The 18,965-nt window shown below is 28.1% G+C and overlaps 2 protein-coding genes across 2 annotated transcripts; both read left to right on the top strand.

Moving 5' to 3' along the window:
* Nucleotides 1-13,133: 13,133 nt before the first annotated feature.
* On the top strand, nt 13,134-14,553 carry LOC110624279 (uncharacterized hydrolase YugF). Its single transcript, XM_021769384.1, has 4 exons — nt 13,134-13,757; nt 13,843-13,935; nt 14,137-14,204; nt 14,379-14,553. Exons 1-4 carry the CDS (start codon nt 13,134-13,136, stop codon nt 14,551-14,553), a joined length of 960 nt encoding a protein of 319 aa, XP_021625076.1.
* A 1,889-nt stretch (nt 14,554-16,442) lies between these two features.
* Nucleotides 16,443-18,848, top strand: LOC110625264. Its single transcript, XM_021770871.2, has 2 exons — nt 16,443-17,403; nt 18,393-18,848. Exons 1-2 carry the CDS (start codon nt 16,620-16,622, stop codon nt 18,737-18,739), a joined length of 1,131 nt encoding a protein of 376 aa, XP_021626563.1. The 5' UTR covers nt 16,443-16,619; the 3' UTR covers nt 18,740-18,848.
* Nucleotides 18,849-18,965: the final 117 nt, after the last annotated feature.

Genomic DNA, 18,965 nt, shown 5'->3' with positions numbered 1-18,965 from the left:
GAGTGAGGTCTTATTTTATTTTTATTGTTGATTTATTTTGGTCAGACCCGGACGGTTACGACCACGAAAGGGGTGGTAATTTACACGTGGTGCAGATTGGTTGGGTAATTTCCTTTTTTTTTTTTTTTGTTAATTTTTTTCTTTACTACATTTGCAAGCTAAATGTGCCGAAAAATTATTTTTAAAAAATTAACTATTTAATTTTTATGAGCAAATTTATTAGTGAATTATTTGATTTTAAAAAATATATTTAAAATGTTTTATTAATTAATTTTTTAATTTTAATTATTAAATATTTTATTATTTAATTAGTATAATATAAAAAATTTTATTAATTAATTGTTCAGTATTATAAGAAATTTATTAATTTTAGACTTTGGATGATATTTAATAAATAAAATTAATGAAAAATTACTTAATAAATTTTAAAATTAATAAAAAATTAATTAATAATTTTTTTAAATAAATATTTTAAAATTAAAAATTTAATTAAATTTTTTTAAAATTTTTTATCAGAAATAATTAAATTTCATTCGAATCAAATAAATACCAGGCCATCTATTAAAATAAAATAGCTGATTATATATTTCCATTTTTTTATTACTTGACATTAATTTATTGAATATTAAATTAAAACCATAATCTATACAATAAATAAATTTATAATAATTATAATAATTAAATACAAATTAATTATATTATTGATAATTTATTAAAATATTCAAAATTAATTATATATATATTACTTATTATATTTTAAATTTTATTCATTGCATTTTAAATTTTATAAAATTATGTGAAAATAATTTTATTATTCTATAAAATTTAAAATATAATTAAATAAATTTAAATTAATAATAAGTATAAATATTTTTACGTACAACCTTTTTTTTTACTCTTTTCCTCTTGCATCTCCCCTCTTCTCCGATAATCTAGTCCGTCTCTTTTTATTGGAATCTCGGCTATTTTTTGCTTTTTTTAGGTGAGGGTTGTTTTCAGTGATGAGCACTATTGGATTAAAATAAAAAAAAAATAATTAGAATAAATTAATTTAAGAATTTAGTTTAATTTTAATTTTTTAATTTAATTTAATTTTTATTTTTAAAAATTTTAATTATTTTAATTTAATTTTAATAAAAAAATAATAAAATCAAATTAAATCGATTAATAAATAATAATTTTATTATAATTAAAATTAAAATATTTAATAAAATTTTAAAATATAAAATATAAAAAATAAATAAAATATTAAAATTTCAATCAATTAAAACAAATTAAATCGTATCAGTTTATTTAAATTCGATTTATAATTAATTTTCTTTTTTATAGATTGTGTGTTGAAATTTAAACTTTTTCCTTAATCAAACTTTGGAAAAAAAAAATATATCGGCAAGTTATGAATGAGTTTATTAATTTATATTTAATTAATAAGATTGTTTTAAAATTAGTTATTTAATAAATTACTATTTTTGTTAAATATTTAATAGGTAAATCTGAGGAAGCCAAAACAGAATCAACTCATTCCTACCCACAGCCACCTCTTCTTCAGCGTCTCGTCCCGGGCCATCGAGAAACGCTTGCAGTCGCTCTCCATTATAAAATAGTCTTTTTCATAATAAAAAAATACTTTTTATTAATTAAATATTTTAAATATTAAAAAATGTAAAAAAATATTTCTAATGAAATAAAACGGATACTAAGAAACAGAAGCAAAGGGCAGTTCAATTGTCCTGGACAAAGTCAGAAGCTCGGTTGGTTTAGAGAGAAGTTCAAATTTGATTTTTTATATATATATTTTTAAAAATATGAAGGGATTTTAAAGTATACACGTGTATGACTTGGTCTGATTTGAAAATGGAATGCAATAATAAAATGAAAATGTTGAATGGAATTTAGCGTTTATTTAAGAATGGCCAATGAAATATTTGCATAAAGACCAACTATAGAAGTCAACTCCCAAATTTTTATTTATTTTTACATAAATAATTTTTTAATACACTCATTTATATTTTTAAAATTAATCTGAATGGGACAAAATTTTCTTATATTATATTCAACTACGAGTCTACAATATAAATAAAATTAATTTTTAAATTGATTTTTTAAAAAAGAAAAAATCAAAATGCATAAAAAAAGAATCAATGTGGACATCGAGTCATTATCATATTGCATTCCAACCGTTGGTTTTTTTGTCTTTTATTATATATGTGCATGTGTATAAACAAATGAGAGGATTGGACATATTCAATAAAATTATTTTTTTTTACAGTACGAGGGTAACTGGGTTTCACCGTCTCAAATATGAGATTAAGCCCGCAATGACAGTACTAATTTAAGATCTACGAAGTTTCTTAGGTGGGCCGGCCTGGTTCATTTGACCCTGACTCAGTCTTGCTAAGCGGATCAGATCACTCTTGAGCTTCAGCTTCTTCACCTCAAGTTCAGCCACAAAACTTAACAGGAGGAGAGACAGCAGGCCTTGCCACCTAACAGTCCTATCTACATGCGCACCAAAAAAAAATTAAATAGTTGTCTGGCATAAAGCAGGCGTTTGACACTTTCGTACGTACGGATCTGTGTGACAGAAACAAGTGGCCCTAGAGCCGCAAAACCATTATACGTCACTGGCAGATAAAAGTAAAAAAATAAATGGAGAGGAGGACCCTCCTCCCAGACCAAAATCACCCGACTATTGTAAAATTTTATTTTTCTGGATATCAAATATAACATTCCTTTCTATTTTAAAAAAAAAATTTAATTTACATATTATTTTTTAAAAAATTATTAAATAAAAAATTTTAAACATCTAAATTAATTTATATTTATATCCAAAATATTAATTTTTAAATAATAAAATTAAATATTTTTTAATTTATTATAATTATAACTAATAAAATTAAATTAAAATTAAAAAATCAATGATAATTATAATATAATTTTTAAAATTTTATATTAATAAATATAAAAGTACTTTAATTTAAATTTTATATTAAAAGTATATTTATTTTATATTTATTATATATAATATTAAATAAATAATTATTATAAATAAATTTTTATTACATAAAGTATTACATATAAATATTATATATTAAAATATTTCATTAAAAATTTATACTTATTATTAATATATAAAAAATTTATATTTTATATTTAAAATATTAAATAAAATAAAATATTATATATTTTTGTAGATAAAATTTTCCCTTTATAATTTTTATAAAAGTTTAAATATATTAACAACATTTTTTTATAAATTATTTAAAATATTTAATATTTTTACTTTGTCCATTTATATAATAAATAAATTTATGATATATATTAATTTATTGACTGATCTCATAAAAAATTATATTTTATATCAATAATATTAAATAAAATAAAATAAAATATTATATTATATATTTTATATTATAATTTTTACATTTTAAATTTTTTATTAAAATAAAATATATGTATAAAAATAGAATAAAAAGTAAATAATGAGATTAATAAAAAAGAATATTATAAAATAAACATATGTATTTTAAAAATTATTTTATTAATCAAATAAAATTTTAGAAATTATATTTTAATTTTTTAAATAATTTTTTAAATTTAATTTAATTCTTTTCATTATAATTGAGATAAAATAAAAAAATTAATTTTATTATTTAAAATTTAAAATTTTTAAATATAAATATGAATAAATATAAATATTTAATTTTTTTTCAATAAATCATTTGAGAAATTAATTAAATTAAATAAGTAAAATTAAGATAAATATAAAAAGATTAATTTTATTCTAAAATTTTAAAATTAGAATATAAATATAAAAAATAATAAATATTTAGATTTTTTAATAAAATTTTATTTTTTATACAATTATCGGTAAAATAATAATAAAATATAAAATATTTAATTCTCATGCGGGTATATATATATATAAACAAATGACTTTAAAGCTGAACCCACATGTGTAGCACGTGGAATAATAAATTACCCCTCACAGCTTTTTTTTTATCAAAAATAAAATACACGTACTGAATTATTATTAAAATTATAATAATTTTAATAATATTTTTGATTCTATATAAATCTTATTTATATACACTTTATAATTGACATTGTATTCCGAACAATCAGCCCATAAAGTTTTTCTAACGTGCAAGCAACTAATCCATGACCAATTCTCCCCATATTTCTTTTGATAAATTACAACTTAATCCTTATAATTTGAGTTAAACTTACATATTAGTCTTTATATTTTAAATGCTAACTAATTATTTCATATAATAAAAAAATAATCATTTTTTCATTTGTAATTTAATAACTATAATTTTATGTAAAAAATAACTTAGTATATGATAATATGAGATTCAGAAAATATAATTTAATAAGGGTTCTGTGAATTTAGAAAAAGTTTAGTTCCAGAGGAGGATACCCCTCCTCTTTTATTCGTTTCTTTTGTCTGCTAGTGACGTATAATTTCTCGTCATTGAGTTACCAGTCTCTGTCATGTTGATACGGACGTATAAGAATATCATATCTCTGCTCTATACGTAACGGCCATTTAATTCTTCTCTGGTGTGCATGCGGACGGACCCACTAGGCGGACGGGCTGGCCACCTTCCTTCCTCCGGGCTGGTCACCTTCCTTTCTCTGGGCTGGGCTGGTGGAGGAGATCAAAACTGAGACCAGAGGAAATCTAATCATTGGGCTGAAAAGGGTGGGCCGGTCTGATTGAGAAATCTAAGTAAACCCTGGTCTTAAGGCTGAGCGGGTTGGACCTGATTCATGCGAGAGACTTGAGGGGCTCCAAATAACGGGCTATCGTCATGGGCCTGACTTTAAACCGGGATGAGAAATTCAACGGTTATCGATATATATAAATATATAAGTTAATTATTTCTTAGATAAATATCACATAAATATTGAATTTAATTGTATTTTACAATAGAGACTATTGTTTTAATTATACAAGGAATTTATCGATATATATAAATATATAAGTTAATTATTTCTTAGATAAATATCACATAAATATTGAATTTAATTGTATTTTACAATAGAGACTATTGTTTTAATTATACAAGGAATGGATAGCTGATTTTTAGAAATAAATAAATTAATTAATGTGAAGACTTTACTAAATTATTGGGTCTAAGACTAATTTTTTAAAAAAAAATTATAGAAGAACCAAATAGCTATTTTTAAAATAAATTAAATAATAAAAAATAAATTATTTTATTAAAAAATATTTTTCATAGTGATGGAATGGTAGCCTAAAGTGCGGAAGCAATGAGTGGTCCGCTTTTGAGAGACGTGGAAATCTCAAAGCGTCATGAGCAGTGCTTGCTATCATTGCTGGTGATAGTTACGATGTTTAGCAAATTATTAAATATTTCAGAATTATATGTCATGATGCATTAAAACAATATTATTATAATAAGTAATTAAAAAAATAAATATAAATTAAAATTTCACTTTTATATAATTACAATTTTTTAATAATAATATAAATTTAATGGTAAATTTTTTTTATTATATATCCTTATACTGTTAATTTAGTGTACTATCTAAATAGTATGGAATAGTAAACTTGAAACAACTAATAATCTCTCATGTTATTTTGGTTTTTTAAACCTTATTTTGATAGGCTAATCGAGCAAAGAGTATTTGATTTAAATTAAAAAAAATTATTGAATCGAAATAATTTAAAATTTTAATTTTAATTTTTTTTTATTTTTAATTTAATTTTTACTTTAAAAAATTTTATTTATTTTAATTCGATTTTATAAAAAATTTATCGAATTGAATTAATTAATGATAATAATATTTTATTTTTTATAATATAGAGATTAAAATATAAATAAAATTAAAATATTTTAATTAAATTTTAAAATATTAAAATTAAAATATAAAAGTAAAAAATTAAATAAAAAATTTAACCGATAAAATTAAATTGAATTAAATCGAATTAGATTGATTTAATTTGAATTAATTTTTATTTAAAATTAATTCGGTTCAATTTTTATATATATTAAAATTTTAATTTTTAATTTATTCAATTCAATTCAGTTTAAAATCGAATCAAATATGTTAGGGGTGAGCATTCAGTCAGTTCGGTTCAAAATCGATCCGAACTGGATAAACCGAAAATTGAAATTTTAGTGTTTATGAAAACCAAACCGAACCGATTTTGGTCAGAAATCGAATCGACCGAACCAGTCTGATTCGGTTCGATTCGGTTCGGTTTGATCGGTTTCGATTTTTAATAATTTTTTACACTTTATTTTTAATATTTTAAAATTTAATTAAAATATTTTAATCTTTATATTATTTAATTTCTCTATATTATTGAAAAAATATATTATTATTACTAATCGGTTCGGTTCAGTTTTTTCGATTTTTTTCTGATCAAAATCGAATCGAACCGAAATAACTGAAATTTCTAAAATTAAAAACTGAACCGAACCAAAATATATAAAAAATCGAATTAAATTTTTAAATCAATTCGATTTGATCAATTTTTTCGGTTTAAACCGAATACTGCTAACTCCACTAAGCTGAATACCAGAATATCACAATTACATCTTTCTTTACTACTGCTGGTCTAGCCTAGTTTTCTGAATAATTGAAGACACATTGTTTATCTTTAACAGGTAGTAGTCTCAATAGTTTAATCTCTATTATTTTATTTTGGGGATTAAAAAAAGGGAAAGAAGCACGTTTCTCACTTAATAAACTGATTGAAAATTCGAATCTTTGTTTTGACAAATTTTTATTTAAAAAAGAAAAAGTATGAGTTGTCGTACACCCATTATTTTATATTAGAACCCACATGGATTGAATTTTCAATCGCTTTTAGTAATACTAAAATTCCTTCACTTAAAAATAAGATAATTTTGCTGATTATTCAATAAATATATATTTTTTTAGCATGCAAATAAATTGCACATGTTCGAATCTAATTTACAGTACAAAATATTATAAAAAATTTAGAAAAATAAATCTAAAATTACCCATCAATCAAAATCAATAAATTAAACTATAAAATTATCAACTAATCGACTCACCTCTATTCTAAAAAATCTAAAAATATTAAAGTTTTATTCGATAGAGTATTTATAAAAATTAACTTATTTAAACTCTAATAATTTTCATGCTTGAATTCAACTTAAAGTTATTCACAGCTCAAAAAAAACAAAAAATTCATGTTCATCTCAAAATTAAGATTTAATTATTATCATTATGGAATACTACTCAAATTAATTTAATTATTACTTGATATAAAAATTATCATATCAATAATTTGTATTTAAAATTTAATAATTACAGATATTGACACAACAACCTTAAAAGGTTTAAAAGTTTGAATAAATTTCTCAATCCATTCCAAACTAACAAGGTCTTCAAGACTTATTTCAAATTAAAGTTCTAAACAGTAGGATTTCTTATCCTACTAAAATTCAATCATAAAATCAAAATCCTATTAGGATAAAACTACCGACAAGTTATTTAAAGAGACAACATCTAGTTATGTGATCTATCTAATCTTTTTTCTAAATTCTAAATTCATCTCGAATCCCTTACTGACTTAAACATCAGAGGTTTTGTCCACCAAATCACCCTGTGCTTCTTGTTATTTTGCAAATTTACTATCGAAAGAAGGACCAAAGCAGTATCATTGGTTCCATCTGTGGAAAATAAAAAATTTTCTCATAGCAATATAAATTTTGTGATTGTTTGCCTCAGTTTCTTTCTTTAACTTATTCTTGATCTCTTTACTCCTAATTGCGATAATAGATAACAACGGTACTACCAAAGCAGCCAATAATGGGCATCTTACCAATAATAAGTTATGGCCTGGATGCGAGTCTCTGACGCGAAAATAACTTCTAGAGAAATTGAAAATGCTGACGGAATTGTTGAAAAAGCGAGAAAGGGATGTCATGTTATAAGGATCCCATGGCATTCGTATCATGAAAAATAAAGAGGATGCATGGGAGAGGACAGTAGAAAGTCAAAAAACCATCAGAATAAAGTCTAAAATCCAAGAAGGGGACCATCTAGACATGAGATTGATGGATGTGGTAAGAAGCTTTCAAAAAAAGTAGTTGGAGGATGACTTTAGAATTTAGGATGTTTCTCCCCTCTCTGTTGAGATATTAGCAAAATCTTTTTCAGACAAATTTAAGCTGCCCTCTTTGGACAAGTATAATGGGAAGACTGACCCATAAAGCTATCTGGCAAACCTTTACACAAACATGCTTCTCCAAAACATCAATGACATGGTCCTTTACATGGTCTTTCCTTTTACTCTTATTGGATTGGCTCAAAAGTGGTATCAACACCTCTCATCTAATTCCATTCATAACTTCAAGGAACTAACTTACGCCTTTAAACAATGATTCACCACATGTATTCCCACTAAAAAGTTATCATCTAATCTTTAGAAGATAAGACAGGGAGAAGACAAATCCCTTAGAATCTATATAGATCGATTCAATATGGAGACCATTCAGGTAGACAACCTGAACCACGAAACAACTTGCAAAGCCATAAAAAAGGGGTGTCATAACACAAGATTTATGGAATCTTTAATAAAAAATCCAATAAGAGATTACCACCAACTAATGAAAAGGGCCCATAAGTACATACATTTAGATGATAAGAAGCAAGCCCAGAAAGCAGAAATGAGAGAGGAGAAGAAGTTTAGGGATAGAAGGGGGCATTTGAAGACAGGGGAGGGGGGTACCTAGTGATAGAGGAAGATAAAGATTTCAAAGTTGCACTCCCTTAATTAAAAGTAGGTCCCGTATCCTAATGTGGATTTAGAAGAATGGTGAGCAAATCAAGTACCCGTGAAGAATGAACCTCGATACTTCAAATGGAAGAGACAAAAGCAAGTTCTGTTGATTCCAATGACAGTTAAGACACACAACAGATGAACACCAAAACCTAAAGCAAAAAATCAAAAAACTGGTGAAGAAGGGAGCTTTGAATAAATTCACCTGTCAAAGTGAAGATGGAAGGTAAGTTATGAAAGAAGAAGGACCAGGATAGCTCCCAAAGAAAAAGACAGAAATGAGAAAGATGATCTTGAGACCTTGGAGACAATTAATATGATTGTTGGTGGTCTTCAATCACAAAGACATGAACAGAAGGGGGGAAGGCAAAAGAAAGCAAACGTTTTGACAGTAGAGGCATTATTTCAGCAACCAATAAACTTTGAGTTAGAAGTAGAAAATAAAGTTTCATCCCTTCAATTTGACCTTTTAGTGATCTCAGCAAGGATGAACAGGTTCATAGTAAAGCAAATTTTTATTGATACAGGAAGTTCAGTGAACCTGATAAAATTAAAAGTATTCAACAAGTTAGGCTTGGACAAGGAGAAGGACATGTCATATGTTCTCTACCCCTTGGTGGGACTGGGAGATAAGTCAGTGCCAGTGTTGGGTGTCATGAATCTAACCATACTCATGAGGAACGAGCAGTTCAAAAGGGAGATCGATCCTGAGTTTGCAGTAGTTGACATCCATTTATTGTACAACGCAATACTAGGATGACCCATCCTAAACAACCATGGAGTTATCATTAATATGGAGTATCAGTGCTTAAAACTTCCTGCCATCAGAGGCATAGCAGTCACAAGAGGGAACCAAAAATCGATCCAAGAATGTTACAAACAATCCACCAAGGTGATTTGCTAGACTTCTCTGTGCATAGATCTTTTGGAGAAACTTGAGCAGACTTTTTTTCTAGAACTAGTGGATGAGGTAACTATGAAGGAGTTAGAAGAAGGTAAACTGATCAGGTTAGGCTTTACGTTGGAAGGGGAGAATCGTGCCAAGGTTCTAGAAGTTCTAAAGAGCTGCATATCAACTTTTGCCTAGAATCTAGAAGACGTAATGGAGATAGATCTAACAATCATCACTCACAAACTCAATATAGACCCATTTGCCATAGAACTTTGCTTTTGACAGGAAAAAAATAATCACTGAAGAGATGCAAAAGCTGAAAGAAGCTGACCTAATACAAGAAGTCCAATACCCAACTTGGGAAGCAAACTTAGTACTAGTAAAAAAAGCAAATAGAAAATTGAAAACGTGCGTCAACTTCACATATTTAAATAAGGTATGTCCAAAGGACCATTACCTACTCCCCTGTATTGACAGACTGAACTGCTGAACACGTTGTTTGTTCCCTAGTTGATGCAATTTCAGGATATCATCAAATTATGATAGAGGGGTCTGATGCCGAAAAGAGAACCTTTATTACTGACGAGGGAGTTTTCTGTTATAAAGTCATACCCTTCGGTCTCAAGAATGCTGAGGCCACGTACCAGTGTCTGGTGAATGGATTATTCAAAGAACACATAGAGAAGACAGTGGAAGTATACATTAATGATATGATCATCAAAAGAAAGAAGGTAGAGGATCATGCAAGGGATATTATAATTGCATTTGACATCCTAGATCGAGTAAGATTGAAGCTCAATCCCGAGAAGTGAACATTTGGAGTCAAAGCTGGAAAGTTCTTGGGTTTCATGGTGTCTGAAAGAGGAATTAAAGCTAACCTAGAGAAAATCAAAGCTATCCTGGACATGCAACCTTCAAAAACAATTAAGAAAGTACAAAGGCTGAATGGGAGAATAACAACACTGGGTAGATTCATGTCTTGCTCCGCAAGAAGTTGCCTCCTTTTCTATTGAGCCTTGGAAGTCAGGAAGCAATTGCGATGGAGAAAAGATTGCCAAAAGGCTTTCGAGGAACTAAAAATTTTCCATTCCTCACCACTATTTCTTGATACACCTAGGGAAGGGAAAACACTGTACTTATACCTTTTAGTAACATCAAAAACTATAAGCTCAATCTTGATACGAGAACAAAAGGGAGAATAGTTTCCAATATACTATACCAGCCAGGTATTAAAAGAAGCCGAAAACAATTATCCAGCATTGGAGAAATTGGCTTATGTCGTATTAGTAGCATTCAGAAATTTGTGACCTTACTTTGAAGCCCATACAATCGAAGTAAGAAGCAAATATCCTCTTAGAAAACTACTCTACAAGCTTGATCTAGCTAGACTATTAACAGAATAGGCAGTCCAGTTGAGTACGTATCATATCAGGTATGCATCTTGGATAACTTTGAAGGCATATGCATTAGTAGACTTTGTAGCCGAACTCACTCCCACAATACCCTTAGAAGAGGAAAAGAAGGAAGAATGGAAGGTGGGGGTTGATAGTGCTTTAGGATCCACTGGTTTGGGGATAGGCATACTTCTGCTTGGTCCTCACCTGATAAAGTTAAGGTATGCAGCAAAACTTAAATACATCGTCACACATAAACCAGTTGGGAGCAACTAAGGTTGAGATATTCTGTGACTCACAATTAGTGGTAAATCAGTGTCAGGGTAGTTTTCAAGTCAATCCAACCTTGCAAAATATAAAGTCAGGGTGAAGTATTTCTTTGTTGATTTCGATTTACAGAAGAAAGCAATTTTCATAGACCAGGTGCCAAGAAATGAGAACACAGAAGTGGACTCCTTAGCCAAGTTAGCAGTAGTAGGAGAGCAATATCTGACTCAGGATTTCCCTTTCCACGAGATCAATTGCCCAACAGTCGAACAAGAAGAGTCATTTCTAATTGAAGTCAGGAATACCTGTATGACTCTAACCTTCTATTACCTTACAAGGGGAACCCTTTCAAAAGACAAATTAGAAGCTAAGAGGCTAGTCTTGAAAGCCTTCAACTATCCGATAATAGATGGATGGATGTTTAGGAGAGTATATCTCCAACCATAGTTGAAATGCATATCCTAAGAGAAAGACATACGAGTCTTCCACAAAATTTATGAAAGGGTATGCGACAGTCATAAGGAAGCTAGGACTACAGTGAAAAAGCATTCACGTAGAGATTATTTTGGTCCGCAACGGTAGAAAACACAAAGAGATTAGTCAAGCAGTGTGTCCCGTGCCAGAAGCATTGAAACATATTATTAAATATATTATAAATACTATTATATTAATATATTTTTATCTTTAATTATTTATATGAATAGATTCATTAAATATATATCTAATACATAAAATTTTCCCTTTTTATCCACAAATACAACTTGAATTTATTTATATAAAGTTGGATTAGTTTGAGTACTCAAAAATATTTATTTTCTTTCATTATATTTTCAGATTTGACTTTATTTTTTTTAAAATCAATCTGGAAGGTAGACAATGAGAGTGTGAGGAAGTTCAATGAAGATGTTGGTGATTTCCATTTTATGAAGTTGATTTTGGTTGGGGAAAGCCCATTTGGGTAAGCACTGCAATGGAAATGGAGCAGCAAGATAGTAGTGATGGCCATGGAATTGAGGCATGGGTCTCACTGCTCAAAGAAGACATGGCCCAACTTGAACAAAACCTAGATCTTCTTGTATTTCCTTCTTTCATTTGAAGAACATGAACTTTCAGACAAAGATTAAATAATTCCAAGGGTTCCCATTGGCATTCACTTCTGTTTATGGTTCTTTCCTTTCCTTTGCATCTCTATTATACAACCTGTTATATTTGTGTCTCATAATATTAGTGAGATATTATTTTTTTAATTAGATTGAAATATTTATTTCTTTATAAGTGGAGTTATTTATTGTTATTCAAAAATATGAGATTCACATTAAAATTTTTATTTTATTCTAAATACCAGAAAATACGAAAATCTTTTCTTAGAAAATATTTTTTATGAAACAAACCAAAAGCCTGATTGAAAAAAGAAACTATATTCATTCCTTGTGTTGTAATCCCAGTTCTTTGTGAAGTGGCAGAGCAAGTCTTCTCAAGCTTATAATTTCCATCCTTCCCGCAATTAACTAGCCAGGCCCAGGTGGCAATTGTGTCTATACTTAGACGCTTTCTTCTCATCTAACCAAAAACTTCGGAAAACGATGCATGCGTCCTCAATAATTTTCCTGGTTGCATTTGCTTGTGAATTTGCGAAATCCATGCTTTGTTTTAACTTGTGGGTCTCTTTCAATTCTATCATCCTCCTTTTCTTTTTCTGAGATTGAAGTTTCTCAGGATTTCTGTAACCCAAGATTTAAAGAAGATCATACATATTTTCATTAGTTTCTTCTCATGATCCGTCTCAAAGATGGCTAGATGTTTCAGCTTCACAGCTTCCCGTGATTGGTTCTACCGTTACTCATTTGGCAATGCCGGTCTCCGATCAATCTCCTCCGATTTCGGAGATGGAACCACCATGCATTGTTGGGTTCCAAGAACCTACAAAATATCCAAACCAAACCTCGTCCTCGTCCACGGCTTCGGTGCCAATGCAATGTGGCAATACGGCGAACATCTCCGCCACTTCATCGACCGTTTCAACGTCTACGTACCAGACCTCCTTTTCTTCGGCGAGTCCTACACGTCAAGACCTGAAAGGCACGAGTCTTTCCAGGCTCAGTGTCTGATGAGGCTCATGGAGTCACAAGGGGTACATCGAATGAGCCTTGTGGGGGTCAGCTATGGAGGGTTCGTAAGTTATAGCTTAGCAGCTCAGTTTCCTGACGCTGTAGAAAGGATTGTGTTGTGTTGTGCTGGGGTTTGCTTGGAGGAAAAGGATATGGAAGATGGTTTGTTTAAGGTTCCAAATTTGGATGAAGCTGCCAATATTTTATTGCCACAGACGCCAGAGAAATTGCGAGAGTTGATGAGATTTTCTTTTGTCAAGCCAGCCAGAGGAGTCCCCTCTTGCTTTCTTGCAGATTACATTGACGTGAGTCCGCAATTTTAAGAAAATTAATCCTTTTATTGTAAACATGAGAATTAATAAATTTTAGTTTATGTTTTTACATGGACAGGTTATGTGCACAGATTATGTTGAGGAGAAGAGAGAACTGATTCATTCTATACTCGTAGGCCGAAAGCTTTCTAATCTGCCAAAGATCACCCAGGTTCTTATACCATATCTCCCACTAAATTTTAAAAATTGATTAAAATTTTATTTTTTTAAAAAAATTTAAACTCGAAATTTTATAATTATTTTATTTTCTAGGGCAAATCTGAAGCAATTTTAATATTTTTTTTTATAAAGTTTTATCATGTTCTAAAGTTGGTCACTGACATTTTCCCCCTTTTTTTTTTCCTTCAAGCAGCCAGCGTTAATAATCTGGGGAGCGGAAGATCAAATATTCCCTGTGGAACTAGGGTACAGATTACAAAGGTTATATCTCAATTCTTGCTTAATTAATTAATTTAATCTTTTTAAATGGTTTTTTAATTCCTAATTGTTAATTTTTTTAATGAGTGTAAATATTTAAAATATTTTTTAAAAATAATTTATTTTTTATTATTTATGATTTTAGCTAAGCATGATATTGATATGTGGTTGTGGTAGGCACGTGGGAGAAAGTGCAAAATTGGTGATAATTAAGAATGCTGGGCATGCAGTTAACTTAGAGAAGGCCAAGGAATTTGCTAAGCACTTAAAATCATTCCTCGTTGGTTCATTTCAATCTCCTTCTCCTTCTTCAACTCATTACCATCTCTTCCACCAAGATCATGTAGATTGATATATATAAATATTTTTCATTTCCGATATTAATTTTTATTATTTTATGACTTATTAAATCCTTTACATGGAAATTTTTTATTTTAAGTTTTATAAAAATTAAAATTCGATAATTTCAATCCTAATGAAATTGATTTTATTTTAATTTTTTTTAGGAAATGTTAACCCTCCATTTATTTCTTCCCAATATATATGTAAAACATACAATTAATGAATTTTTTTTAAGGAAATGCAACATTTTACTTTGAAATTAATTATGTTTATTTATTACTAATTTGATATTGTAATATAATAAATTATATAAAATTAATAAAAATTAATAAATTTTAAATAAATTAATGCAATATTTTATTTTTTTTTTAAAATTAATTTAAAACATCTATTAATTCAATGTTTGAATGAGCAATATTCAGTTTAAAAAAAAATTGATCGAATTGAATTAATTTAAAAATTCAGTTTGATTTATTATTTATTTTGATTCGATTCGATTTTTAATTTCAAAAATTTCAGTTATTTCGGTTTGATTTTGATTAAAAAAAATTTTAAAAAATCAAACCGAACCGATTAGTGATAATAATATATTATTTTTAATAATATAGATAGATTAGATCATATTAAAATTAAAATATTTCAATTAAATTTTAAAATGTTAAAAATAAAGTGTAAAAAATAAAAAAATTATTAAAAATTTAAATCAATCAAATTGAATTGAATCAGATTGATTTGGTTCGATTCGATTTCAGATCAAAATTGATTCGGTTTAATTTTCATAAATAATAAAATTTTAATTTTTAATTTATTTAATTCGATTTGATTTTAAATTGAACTGATCAAATGGTCACGTCCACTTTATACGATGCATTTACACTTGTTTAAAATATATTATTTAAAAAATTTGAATTTTTTAATAAAATTAAATTTATGTATGATTTTAATTTTTTTAAATGAAATAAATTTTTTTAATTAAAAAGAATTGAATTCATATTTTTCAAATAACAAAATTAATAAAAAAAATTAAATTATTATAAAATTTTTTATTTTAAACGGTGAGACAGTGTGCGAATATAATTAAGAAACAAAAAATCATATCTACCCTAAGTGATAACACTAAAAATAATTTTTTAATTTTTATTAAATAAAAATTTATATAGAAATAAGAATTAAAATATTTTTAAAATATAATATTTGATAATAAAATAAAGATATAAATAATTTTATAAGTATTACAAAAAAATTTTAAGAGATTATTAAAGATTATTTAGTCATACATAATTTTAATAGTAGAATATAAATAAATTTAATTATATAATTCTGGGTAATATTAATTAAAAATTTTCATTTAGAGTAAAATTGTTAAAAGCTAAAAAATTTGCTTTTTTTTTTTTTTTGAGAATTATACATTCCTATTATATATAGATTATATTAGTAAGTATATCCTAACTTCCATTGTTGTTTTAGAAAATTTTTATGTCTCATTTTATTTTCCATTTACAAAATTAAGAAAAATATGTTTTTTAAAAGGTTTTATTATTACCTATAGTTAATATAATGCGCACTTATATCTTGATTTTTTATTAATAATTATTTAAAAAAATTAAAAACCGAATATATTTATGATACTATAAGATATTTTAATTAATTTTTTTACAAAATTGCTAATTTATTTCCATTATTTTTTATGAAAGTAATTAATTAATAAGTTTTTAAAAATTTAATAATATTTTAATAGATTTTTTAAAATTAAGAAATTAAAGTTTTCTGCAACGTAAAAATTAAATATTTTATAATAATAAATTTCAATAATAATTAAAAAAATTAAGGGAACATTAATGAGGAAGGCCAACTGTTCCCACCACAAAATTAACCCCAAGAGTCCCACCAAGAAAGAAATGTCCAATGAAATTCCTATGAAAATCTTCGCTATTTGTATTACGTTGCCACTTCCCCAGCCAGTGACCTACGGCGTACGCTTATTACCAGCAAATCTTCGTCCACCCTTATAAATTGCAGTCTCTATCATCCGCCGGCCATCCCCTCCAAAACCCTTTTCACGATCGGCCACCACTGATGGCCGTCACCGAAACCAACCCCACCGCCTTAGCCCTTTTAATTCTCAGAAACCTGGTTGCCCCTGCCCTCATCTACGCTGATAAATCCCTTGTTACTCTTGGACAAAAATACAAACTCCTTGAATTCATTCGCTATCTCTTCATAACTGGGTTTCTCTTCTTCTTACGTTTACTTCCTTCATTATTGACTTGTTTTAATCCAATTACTGATCATAATCACCTCCTCAAATCACCCAAAAATGATAATCACGCCGCCCTCACTCTCCGCGGCGGCGATTCAGGTATTGCTCGAGCACTTCTTCAGATCTTGTCGCTAATTAATGATATACCTGTTAGCTCCAGGAAATATGAAGTTGTTCGATCTTTAGCTGAGAAGCTAATAGAGGAGAACCAGAGTGGGGACATTGAGGCCTTGCGTTTGGTCAATCGTACAAGTTTATCGGCGGCCTTTGAGAGGACACTTAGACAGCTTGAAGCCGCCATGATGGAGCTTGGCTATGAACCGGAGGAGAATTGGCAGGTGCGAAACCAGTTGAACCGAGTTTTAAGAGTGGTTAGGTCTGTTAAATATGGGACACTGGGCGCTTTGGGTGGGAGGACGAGAGATGGAATGGAACAGTTGGAGGAGAAGTTGGCGGCGGAGCTGCTATGGTTGTCGCAGAAGTTGGCCGCTTGCGGTTGCGGGGAGGAAGCTGTTCTTAGGTGGGCCTCGGCTTCGAATTTGGCTTGGTTCGCTCTCTCGGCTGAACCGCGGCTGCAAGGTTCATTGCTCAAGATATCCGGTAAGTTAAAATTCCTCACTTTATGCCTAATTTAAGTGATTTATCAGACCTAAAATTCAAAAATTTAGGCATTATAAGGATTATAATATGATTTTTAAAAAAATTTTGAATGGTGGGCTCCAAAATATATTTTTTTCTCAATTAATTAAATAAGTTTATTTTTGTCAAAAAGGAAAACGTTATTAAAATTAAATTCTATTTAATCATAAAAATTACAAAATAAATTTTTAAAAATAGTATTTAATACCATTTAAGTTTTATTATTTTATTTTATTTTTCCAACAATCTTAACACTATTTTAAAAATAATTATTAAATAAATAGTAAAAAAATCTGAATAAGCTATTCCCATTATAAAAATTATAGGAATATCAGTGAAATTCATTAATTATTTTCATTATCTGTATGCCTTAAGAGGGCTAGATTGTACTTTAAAAAAAAGTACACACAAACTTATTCGTAAATTACTTTACCTCAATTTAAAAAAACAAAGTTCAAATTCTATGTCCAATTGGGAAGTCTAACACGTAATTACATGAAGTTATTAGAATTATGTAGTTGTCCTAGCACCAAGCTTTTGACTGTCATCTCATGGGCACAGATTGTCAAAATCCAATTCCTTTTTCCATTAATCGGATTGTAATGAATAGAATAATATAATTGAATTTGAGACCCTTTTTATTTAAAAATTAATATTCATAATAAATTTAAATTTTATACGTTGAATATTTATTAATTAATAATATTAATTAAATTTAAATTCAAGCTATTATTATTTTCGTGGTTATCCTATTCTTGTCATCCTTATCCATTAATTACTTAAGGCTTAAGCTTAAGAAAAAGAAATGCAAGTTGTGTGATATGTATAGACTTTTGCTAGTCGAGGCCAATTAGTTTCATGTGATCTAATTTAATAGACATCTACAAATGTGACTTGCACAACATGTGTTTGATTTAATTACTGAATATTATTTGCATAAATATTTGCAGCATTTCTGTTCAAGCAGGCTAAAGAATGGGAAGTAGAAGAAATAGAAGGCGACAAAAAACAACAACAAAGGCAAATAAATAAGAAGATGCTAATGGCTTGGTTGCCATTATTATGCAAAGCTTGTAATGGCACTGATTTACCAGTGCTCACCACTCTGGAAAAGGCTGAGTTAGAGAAAATTCTGGAAGAGCTCATAGGGAGTTTGGAGCATGAAGAGGATCAAGAGCAAGTCTTGTCTTTGTGGCTTCAACACTTTACAACTTCCACTTCTTCTGATTGGCCTAATCTCCGACCCTCTTTTGATCACTGGTGCACTGCTGCCCGTAAGCTCTTGATTCTCCAGTGAAAGAAAATTCAATGATCACCCATGAATATACGTATAATGTTATGTTAATTTCTCTTGTGGTAAATATTGTAGTACGATTTAATCAATGGCCTTCTTTAACCTTTCTATACATGTATTATTGAAATTAATTATTATAGAAAATCTATGATATTTTTATTAAAAAATTTTATTTTATTAAGAGAGGATGAATATTTTTAAAAAATACAATTATTATTATGATGAATAT

Source organism: Manihot esculenta, chromosome 10 (assembly GCF_001659605.2).
Source record: "Manihot esculenta cultivar AM560-2 chromosome 10, M.esculenta_v8, whole genome shotgun sequence".
Taxonomy (NCBI): Eukaryota; Viridiplantae; Streptophyta; class Magnoliopsida; order Malpighiales; family Euphorbiaceae; genus Manihot; species Manihot esculenta.
Note: the sequence above shows the minus strand (reverse complement) of the source record. Positions and strands in the feature narration are given on the sequence as shown.